This window comes from Quercus suber, unplaced genomic scaffold (genome assembly GCF_002906115.3).
Source record: "Quercus suber isolate HL8 unplaced genomic scaffold, Cork oak 2.0 scaffold_7, whole genome shotgun sequence".
NCBI classification, from domain to species: domain Eukaryota; kingdom Viridiplantae; phylum Streptophyta; class Magnoliopsida; order Fagales; family Fagaceae; genus Quercus; species Quercus suber.
Window position 1 is genome coordinate 1,030,277 of NW_027069473.1, and position 11,110 is coordinate 1,041,386.

Below are 11,110 nucleotides of genomic sequence, written 5' to 3' on the forward strand. Positions count from 1 at the left end.
AGAGTTGATGTCACATGCATATTACTTTTAGCAACCATTTCTTTTTAATTAATATTCATGAATTTTTACCTGCAGAGACAATTAGCATAGATGCCCAAATTAGAGCAGTTGAAGTTGCCCCATGAATGAAGGTTGAGGGCTAGAGGCTAAGCTGAAGCAACAGTGGGAGAAAAAGTAAAGTTGCTAGGGTTGAAGTCCAAATTTGAGGTGACTAGCCTCCAAGAATTTGAGAAACAGAAAATTTTGGATTGTAGTAATCAATGATTCTTATTTATTCTGCATTGATTAAATACAGCGTCTTCAATTACAAACTGATATGCTCAACAACTAACCAATAATAAAGAATTACATTTTGAAAAATAATTTGTTAACAATCAAGTAAAGAACTAATCCATCTAAATCTCTATCTTCTATTTGATAACCCTGTCTAACAAATTGGACCCCATCAACAACACTTGCTCTGCATTGGACTCCAGCAGCATTTGTTTTGCATTCCAATACTCTTTAGGCTTCATGCCATCATTTCCTTGCATTCCAAAACACATCTTCCATCCTCTGGACATACACTAGAGCAAAACCATATACATATGTTGTGTAGCGAATCTTAGCAACATTGTCAAGTGTTTTTTGCATCTTCTTGTAAGGGGAAATCAATGCATTAATTATGTAACCCATAACAAATGATAAATGAACCAAACCAATAAAGGAAAAACAAATGAGTTCATGTAAAAAAAAAATTTAAAAAAAATCCTTACGTTGAGTATAAACCTTATGGTATAATTGTAATCAAGGAACTTCTTTTACTCTTTTCCAAATACTCTACTGCAGTAAAAAAATTGTCACTATAAATTCTACAGGTTTTATGATCTGAATCAGTGCAATCATAAAGACGACCAATGTTAGTATTTCAACCATGTTATTCGATGTGTAAGCCTTTCCTCATTCATCTAAAAGTTGCAAGCACTATTGAAGTATGGAACAAATTAACAATAACAAAATAAGCCAAGCAAGAAAACAAGTAATAGAACATTTTCTCTTTTCCCAATGGACAACCTCAAACCGTATAAAAACATTTTGGCTTTCCCTTTAAATTTAGGGGGTGTTTGGTAGAGTAGTTTGAAAATTATTGTTTGTAATTTTTTGAAATACGTATGAGTGAAAAAGTGTGTTGAAATGTGTGAAATACTGTTTAAAAACTAAAAATTATTGTTTGAAAACACAAACGGGCCCTAGAGTCTTCACTAAATTGATTTTTTGTAATACCTGGAAACTAAAACAACTCAATAATTTTAGCAACAAAAGTCTACCCAGTCTAATTAGAAGGCATCTACAAGACTACAACGATACACAACAATCACAATCATAAAATTGACCTAATTGTAAACACATCAAATCTGCATTCTTCACATGTTTATACCATTATGAAATTAAACTCAATTATTGGTACTTATATCTCTTTATCGTTACCTATGAGGACTTATTTGTGGAATTTAAATAGAAAACAATGGATAATTTCTGAATTAATTCGAAATAGTCTGGCCTCCTTAAAAGATAAGTTTGGATGATAATTTTTCTAGTAACTTTTATTCCAATAGCCACTGAATTTATACAAGTAGATGGCAACGTTCCAAAGCATAAAATTAGGTCCACTGACACAATCATGATCCTCTTAAACTCCCAACTCCTAAAAAAATAGAGTCCAAATCTTCTGTCTCATTTTGCCTGCTCCACTCTATACTCCACCAATAAAAGTTTGCCACGTGTCTTACCTACTAAATTAAATTATAATTTTATGCCTTTATTATTTGTTACCTAAAATAAATAACAATAAAATAAACAAACCACCAACGCCTCCCCACGACTGATCCTCCACCACCACCTTCACCAGCAGTAGGAGCAACAAATCGCCGGCGTCATCAAGAATTTCTGGCGACATCAACCCGACCAGTCACGGCCATCCACCTCCGCTGCTTGTTTTCAAATCCAAAACGATTACCCATAAAAATCAAAGCAATCTAGAAAAAACACTCTCTCATGTTGCTTTCTTTCTCGCCAATCTAGTCTCAAACAAACAAAACAATGGCCTAAAAATTTTGTTCCAAGTTCAACTTTCATTGTCTGCGAGTGGAACGTCCACTATCCCATATGAACAATTTATGGAAAATGGGTATAAGCCATGATTTTTTTAATGGAGTTCTGGCAAGCGATTTCATGGACATCAACCCCACCAGTTATGCCCATCCACCTCTGCCAGGTCCACATCACGTCCTCCTTGTTTTCAAATCCATGAATGAATTTTATTATTTGTGATCCATATTTAGATGGGTAATCGTTTTGGATTTGAAAACAAGGAGGTGTTGGTGTGGACCCAGCGGAGGTGGATGGCCGTGACTGGTCGGGTTGATGTCGCCGGAAATTCTTGATGACGCCGGCGATTTGTTGCTCCTACTGCCGGTGAAGGTGGTGGTGGAGGATCAGTCGTGGGGAGGCGTTGGTGGTTTGTTTATTTTATTGTTATTTATTTTAGGTAACAAATAATAAAGGCATAAAATTATAATTTAATTTAGTAGGTAAGACACGTGGCAAACTTTTATTGGTGGAGTATAGAGTGGAACAGGTAAAATGGGACAGAAGATTTGGACTCAAAAAAATAGAACCAAATAACAGCAAAACTCCAACTCCTAAAAGCTAGAACAACATAACAACTCAAACCTTAAAAAACTACAACTGACATAACATTCAAATACCAAACTAATTTAGCACAAATCAAGGAAAACACCACAGCTACCAATCTTCAGAGAAACCATCTGCTCTGCATCAAACCTGTGCACACAACAATTATACAAAGGCTCCTTTCCTCAAATCAATCTTCTATAAATTATGGAGATGCTTGAATGATTTGATAGGTTAAATAATCAATAATATAAACTAATTCAAGAATGAAAAAGACTTGCATACAATGTGCAATCCTCCTAGAAACAATAAGCTCAGGTCAGAAAAATATGATTAGGCGAAAAGATTTTTTTTTTTTTTAAAGTTAAAAAAGAAAAATGATAACACCATACAATTTGAAACAAAATACCACATAAATCTTGGAATAATGCTGCTCCGTTATCTAAATATTAGATGAATGGTAAGGCTGGCTATCAAGTCAGAGACCTCCTCTTTCGAGTGCTTTCTTCCTTCAGGGCTGGACCTCCGATAGCTATGGCTCTGCTTGCTCAACTCTTCCTTAAACTTTCATCACCTCCATCACGCAATCTATGTTATGAACGGCTCGTCACCTCGAGGAATTCGTCTTCCACCAGTTCGTTCGCTCGCACCTAATTATATATTATCCTTTTCACGCTCTATGTCAGCTTGTCCTCTACCTTGACCAACAGTACCGCCGATTGTTTCCCATTTAGGATTTAGCGATGTAGACTCTGAAAGAGATGACTTCTTGGCCGTTCTTTTTGTTTGGTGATTCACGACGAAAAAGAACAAGAAAACCATCAATCAAAAAAGTAACAATCATATATAAACACATATAAGACGAATCTGGTAAAATAAACATGAGAATTAGGATTTTGAGGAGAGAAAAAGCTGTAGGGAACTAGGGGTAGAGCTCCGAATGGTGTTGTCCTTGAAGATCTCTTCGACAGTGCAACGGTCAAAGCCATAATTACGGAGGGATCGGCCAAAATTTGGGTTGGATTTCACTCCCAGGAAGGCAATCACAAATAGGCTCTTGTAGTCTTGGACAGAGGTATTTTGAATCTTTGATGTAGAAGGAATATTTCAGGAAAATCAAAAATGAAAAATTTTAAGTTTTGAATTATATACTGAAAGTTTCACAGCCCCGCTCATTCCCGATCTAAATTTTGAACTCAAACAAACGGAGTTAACAGATGTTAAGATGTGCAGGGGTTATTGAGTTCACGTGGCATGAAAGTTTATGTAAGCATTTTTTTTTGGTGAGGTGTCATGTATTTATTGGCTGGGACTACAAGGTCAGCAAGCTGACTTTGTAGTCCTAGACTACACAATAATTTTCCCTAAGAAAATATGGCCACAAATTTCTTTCCATGCTAGAAATCCTTAATTTCCTCAACCCAATCCTCTTTTGATTTTGGAAAAAAGAATGATCAAATACTACTTTGTCTACACATTCTCCCCACACTCTAATTAAGAATATCTACTAATAATTAGAATACACACACACACACACATATATATATATAATCAATAATCCACTTATGGAAAAGGCATTTCCCACATAAATGACTAGTCAATTTTTACCATTTAATTAGTTCAGGTAATCATTCAAATTAAGAATAAAAATCGTCAAAGATTTGTTGTTGAAATTTCTTGGCTACTATGAAACAAAAGGCTAGCTACAATGCAATTTCTTAACTTCGTTAACTTCGTGTTGGTTACCATATTTATCACCTTAGGCATGGTCAAAGATGTGGTGTAAATCTTATGTTTTATACCATCAAATAAGAGATTGTTACATCAGTTTTTTACTTAAAACTCAATACATCCTACTACACTTAATAACATCTTAACAAACCCTCAATTTGGTTAGATTTTCAAATTGGTATTAGAATTGATTGGGTGTGGTTGTACTTATTCTTTTATATGTGATAAAATGGTTTGACATGTTTGAATTGGAGAGTGTAAAACTTGAGTTTTATACCACATCCTTATAGAATTTAATATCTAATTTCTTATATTCACGTTTGTTTCAAAATAGCATTGGTAGCTTAGGCAGGAGTGAAAATTTTTTCAAAGTCAAAAACATTCATGTGAGGAGAGTTAATTTCATGGGAACCACAAATGGAGCTCGGATCAAGACATGGCAGGTAATAAATTTAGGGGTTCAGCTTGGGTCTAGTGTCTAGTGAACTGGATTAGGTGAAATTAATGCTGTCAGATGTCCTAAAATTATCACATAGTAGCATCCTATCTAGTCCCGTGTACAAAAAGCACTAGACCTAAGGCTCTCCCTAAATTTACACGTTTATTTATTTTTAGAGAATTAATAATTAGAAGTAATCATATATATATATATATTGTTATTTATGTCTAATACTTTTACCATATTTGTAAAAAGGTTGTAAAGGGTTACGTTCAAGCACATCAATTTTAATGATCGTTCAAAGTTACTTCGATTTTGGAGGTTATAGTGGTAACTGTGGACAAAAGGTAAATCAAACAAAACCCCATTATAGAATAGTCGTTAATTTCTTGTAACTAAATTGTTCTCTTATACGTACGGTTAATGTGTGCCCTTAGGGTACACATTAACTGGACCCTATATATAATACAAATTATATTAACTTTTCTAACTACAGTCAACAGGAGTTCACATAAGTGAAGTGACCTACGATGACATAGTTGGAACATCATGCACAAATGTAGCTATTAACCTCGATTGCAGTCAATCTGTTGCTTGCACTGGAATTAGGGCTGTCCACGGGTCGGGTCGGCTCGGGTTTGGGCCTGACCCGGACTCGACCCGACTGGATCGGGTTAGCAAAATTGTGACCCGCAACCGACCCAATATATAGGTCAGACCCGGCGGTTCGAGTCAACGGTTTAACGGGTCGAATTCATCGGTTTGGCGGGTTTGGGCTTCGAATTGGGCTTGGGCTTTGAATTGGGCTGAACTTGTGAATTTGCATAAATTTTTTTAATTTTAACCCAATTTTTGATAGGCCTTTGGGCCCAAATTAATGGGCTTCGTTTTAACAAAGATTTAGATACTTTGACTCATGTAAATATATGGTACGGGCTCATCCTTCATTTCAAATTGGGCTTTCAAGTTGTATGCCATTCCACAACTTTAAATCTATCGGGCCTACAGGCCTTTTTAAGTACAAATTTTTATCAGTACAAATTTAATGTTTGATATAAAAACATTTGCAAGCACATAAAAACAGTACATCACTGATAACAACTGGACAATTAGCAAGCACATAAAAACACCTAATATCACATTCTAACCACCTGTTAAAACCACACAGTACAAAAAGAGACATTTTTCAAAATGCCACAGCCTTAATACCTGGGCACTGGGCAGTACATAAAAACACACAATACAAGAAAGAATTTTTTCAAAATGCCTAGGAATTAAGACCTGGGCAGTACCCTTAAAATCCAAAAACAAATCAAAAAAGTCTAATAATATCACATTCTAACCACCTGTTAAAACCACACAATACAAAAAAAGACATTTTCAAAATGCCACACCCTTAAGACCTGGGCACTGGGCAGTACATAAAAACACACACAATACAAGAAAGAATTTTTCATAATGCCTAAGAATTAAGACCTGGGCAGTACCTTTAAAATCCAAAAACAAATAAAAAAGTCTAATAAGCACAAAAGCACATCTCAACCTATTAAACCTGCCAAGTTGTGCCAACCATTCCATACATGTAACACAACTTTTACACAAGCCAGCAAAACAAATTCTAACAAATAATTCAATCACAGCCAGTGAGCCACACCACAAGTATAGCAATATGAGCATCTTGCAATATTTCCATAAGAATCAAAGAAGGCAGAAAGATAGTTACTGCAAGTGTGTAAGGCAGTAAACTACCAAGGCAGTAGCTAGTTATAATTAGTTACAATATTATGAAATACCTAAGTATTTCCAAAAAATAGCTTTTCTAAAGCATTAAAGAACAACTACTCTATAGTTTAGTCCATTACTAATAGGAAAGAAAGCATATAAACCTAATAAGTTTTCTTTCCTATAAGCAAGAGTTGATCTATAAGTTATAAGCTAGAAAAGCACTATACGTCCAAAAGAACTTCCAATCTGTATCCAAAAATCTGCCTCCTATACAAAATGTGTCCCTCCTACAAGAAAATGGGCAAAAAGATATTTATCAATAGAAAATATAAAGACAAGACCAAAAAATACAGAATAGCAATAACCAAAAAGTAAGGGCAGAAACTTACCCAGTTCGTGATTAGTCATCAATAGTAATTGAGATACCGCTTGAGCTTGAACTTCCACCACCTGCTGCTGCTTGACGTATAACTAGAAAAGAGAAAGAAATGAAAGCTATTAGATTAAATTTATTTTGCATAAGACACATTTAATAGCACTTAATAGACAAAAACTTTGGAAGTTAACATTTTACCTAAATCATGAAATTCATCTTCCAAGGCTCTACCTCATCCTTTGACTTACGAAAAGATATTGGAACCGAGGCTTGAAGCCAATCTTGTGCACAAACAAGATTTTGAACCATGAGTGGAGAGAGTGAACTCCGAAATGGATCAAGTATGGTCCTCCGGTACTGAAGGCTGACTCAGAAGCAACAGTAGACACAGGTACAGCCAGCACATCCCTAGCTATTTTGGACAGCACTTGATACCTATCTGAATTTGCCTTCCACCACCCCAATATCTCAAACTTAACATCCCCCTTCTATTTTCACAATTTTCAGCCAAATATTTGTCAATCTCATTGCTACACCCTATGGACTGCTCAGCCTCCAAGAAACGGTCAAACCTAGAATTAACCATCGCATATGGATCACTACAACCAATTGACTCACCTTCTATGTGTGTCCTCTCACTCCCACTTGGTACTTGTACATTTGGTGAATCAACACGACAGTAATAATCATACAACTTGACCAAGGAACCCCTCACCAATTCAACCATCACATCAGCCACTTCATTCCCATGAATTTCAGAAAAACAAAACTTTAAAAACCTCAACTTCTTTCTTGGATCAAGAATCACAGCCACATACAAGAGATGATTCATTTTATCCCCTTTCCCCCAATACTTATCAAACTTAGATTTCATTTTAGTTGCCATGTTTTTCAAGAGGTGGTTTTGAGATTTACTTAAATGGGAAATATTCTCTTGAATGACAAACATCTCATCAAAAAAGGTGTTTGCAGTAACATACAAAGAACCTGAAAATTTTTTTTGTGGCATTGTAAAAAAGCTTCAAAAAACCCACAAATGTCCTACAATTTTGGAAATCAAAACCACTAGGAGATCCCATACCACCACTATTCTCCTTGTTCATAAAGTATGAAGAATAACTATCATCCTCAAAGCCCATTCGTATGAATACTTCTCAAATTTTTGTGCGGTTTCTAACATGAGGTAGGTAGAGTTCCACCTAGTTGGTACATCTAGACAAAGAAGAGACTTAGACTCAATACCTAATCTCTCAACAAAACCCACAAAAGTTTGATTCCTATTTGGTGAGGACTTGACATACCTCACAGCTTCACGCACCTTGGCAATGGATGCATCAATTTCACTCATACCATCCCCACACAATCAGATTTAGGATATGTGCACAACACCTCATGTGTAAGAACTCATGTCCTAAAATAGTCCCATCCCAATCTTTAGTTACATTTTCCAAAAACTTAATGGTGGCACCATTTGAGCTAGCATTGTCCACTGTTAAAGTGAATATGCCATTGATACCCCACTCACGCAAACACATCTCAATCTTTCTACCTATAGTCTCCCCTTATGGTCTTCCACTTGACAAAAATTCAAAATTCTCTTATGCAACTTCCAATCATCATCAATAAAATGACCTGTAAGGGACATATAACACAGATTTTGAATACTAGTCCATGTGTCCGTAGTAAGACACACCCTACGACCCTTCAAGGCCCCTTAGTTTCTCTCTCTCAACACCATAAATGCCAATCACATCCCTAGCCACAGTTTGACGAGATGGAATATCCCTAATTCGCAACTTAGGTTGTAAGGTTGTCGAATATCTTTGAAACCCATACCCTTCAACAAACCTAAAAGGCAACTCATCTATTATAACCATTTCAGCAATTGCCTTTCTAGAAGCCTCAACAGTAAAGGCTGTTGGCACAAGCTGAAACCCTTCCTCCCCATCCATTTTGGGTTCAAACGCTAAGGTTTGTTGCCCTTTAAGTGTATCTCTATTAGGGTTCTTAACACAAACTGGAGTATGATTCAATAAATTAGCAGTACCATGCCCCTTACTATCAGCTAGATAAGTTTTTTGACAGTAATTACAAACAGCCTTAAAATGACCCTCACCAATATCTATTTTCTCAAAATGGTCCCAAGCAACAGACTTTTTCCTATTACTACACACCTTGCCTTTACCTCTAGGTGGAAGTGGAACCTCAGCATTAGTTGGAGGGGCAATAGGGGTTGTTTGGGAGGGGGTACAGCTTGGGCAACAGGTTCAGTTTGGGCAGTAGGTGTTGTTTGGGAAGGGGTGCATCACTAAAGGGTTCCATAACCTAAAGAATCAAAAGTATGCATTAGCAAACAACCAAAAAAAACTAATCCTAAGAAAATACAAGTACATTGATCATGGAAAAAAAAACAAAAAAGAATAAAACAGGCAGATAAGATAATAAAAATGTGTTTGGATTTTATCTTTTTAAAACAGGGGTTCATATTCTTCTTTTACAGTGAAGATACAAGTACATTGATCATAAAAATAAAAACAACAAACAAAAACAAAAACAAAACAAAAAATAAAACAGGGCAGATACAAATCACACTCAGAGCAAGCTAAAAAATAAATCAAACTAACTATAATGTCTGTCTATAAAGAGTAAACATGAAAATAAACACAAAGCACACTCAGAAAAGTGATAACTCAAGTCTCCGAAAAATGATAACAGAAACAAACACACTCAAATTAGGGGTTCCATCTTTAAAAAGAGATAAATCAAGTCTTAGACCAACAAATCAAATAAAGAAAAATTAGGGTTTCATTTTGAATGATTGAATCCAATCTATTGTTCAGTTTTGGTCCCTAATCTTAAAGTTTTAAATCATTTGAACAAGATCCCTTAAGTTGCTTTTCATATCATTCTTATTACATATCAAAAAATAAATCATTTGAACAAAATGATAAACCCATATCACAAATACACAATCACAAAATACAGAAAAAGAGGGATGAAAAGGGAAAAAAAATTACCTGATCTGAGACTAGGAAGCCGAGACTGATTCTATCTCTCCAAGCAAACCAAACACCCTAAAACAACATAGATTTATGTTTCCCTCATAAATAAACACTTAATATTAATACTAACGAACTAAAATTTGAAGATGAGACAGTAACAGATTATAGTACCTTGAAATGAACCCTAAGGTCTGAACCCCTGGCCTTGCAAGCTGCAATAAAATAAAACATAAATCAAACAATCAGATCCAAACAACAAACGGTGAAACAAAAAACAAAATGGTTTTGTCAATAAATAAAAAGACAGGAAATGAAAACGCTTAAGAAACTGAAAGTGTAAAATGAAAATGTCGAACTTACATTTGGTGAGATTGTCGGGTTGAAAAGGTTTGTTTCAAAATAAAAAAGAGAGTTAGAACTTAGAAATCTATAGAGAGACTAGAGAGCAGAGAGAAAAATAAAAGCTCAGAGAAAATACCCATTTATAAGAGAGAGAGAGATGAGGTTTGAGACTTGAGAGTTGAGAGTCTTGAAGTGTAGCCGAGTAGAAAGGAGTGGGAAAATTCTGATTTGGATTTTGATAGGGGTAGCCGTTCCATATCTTCAGATTGTTGACCATGGGCATGGGGAAGTGGTGAAAATTTTTCATCTGATTTGAAGTATAGCCGTTCAGCCCACACCATATCTTCAGAAGAGATTTTTTTTGTGTGAATATTGAGAAATATGAGTGGTATTCTCTTACTTTAAGTCCCATCACCAAGGCAGACCTGAAGTAGCGTGGAGCAGTGACCAAAGTCCAATCAGACTCTCCTCCTTCAGACTTCACGTGTTCTGGTTCTGCAATTTGGTTTTTCTTTTTCTTTTTCTTTTTTTTTTAATCTTAAGTAATCGGTCGGGTCGGGTACTACGGGTTTTTAACTCATGAACCCGCCACCCGAACCGATTAATCGGATTTTACTAGAGACAGACCCGCAACCGACCCACCCTGGACTTCGGGTCCACCCGTTGGGCCTCGGGTCGGTCGGATTCGAGCGGGTTGGTCGGGTCTTTAACCCGCTGGACACCCCTAATCGTCACCATGTGTGTTTTGGCAAAATATAGTATGTGGAAAGAATTGAAGACAATTATCAAGAAGATCGAATGCTCTAAACACTTATCACTTGT

At 35.9% G+C, this 11,110-nt stretch overlaps 1 protein-coding gene across 1 annotated transcript; it reads right to left on the bottom strand.

Moving 5' to 3' along the window:
• Nucleotides 1-6,503: 6,503 nt before the first annotated feature.
• Nucleotides 6,504-10,785, bottom strand: LOC111985928 (uncharacterized). Its single transcript, XM_065774231.1, has 5 exons — nt 10,425-10,785; nt 10,118-10,150; nt 9,962-10,018; nt 6,958-7,039; nt 6,504-6,855 (listed from the first exon to the last, which is right to left on the bottom strand). The coding sequence occupies exons 1-5, from the start codon at nt 10,698-10,700 to the stop codon at nt 6,836-6,838; spliced, it is 468 nt and encodes a 155-aa protein (XP_065630303.1). The 5' UTR covers nt 10,701-10,785; the 3' UTR covers nt 6,504-6,835.
• Between the last annotated feature and the right edge of the window lie 325 nt (nt 10,786-11,110).

What these genes read in the sequence shown, in the direction of transcription:
- LOC111985928 (XM_065774231.1), bottom strand. Translation starts at nt 10,700, where the DNA reads ATGGGACTTAAAGTAAGAGAATACCACTCATATTTCTCAATATTCACA. An exon ending in TCTCTCTCTCTTATAAATGG is followed by an intron (nt 10,151 to 10,424) that starts GTATTTTCTCTG and finishes GCAGCTTGCAAG; the next exon opens with GCCAGGGGTTCAGACCTTAG. An exon ending in GATGACTAATCACGAACTGG is followed by an intron (nt 6,856 to 6,957) that starts GTAAGTTTCTGC and finishes ATTTTCTTGTAG; the next exon opens with GAGGGACACATTTTGTATAG.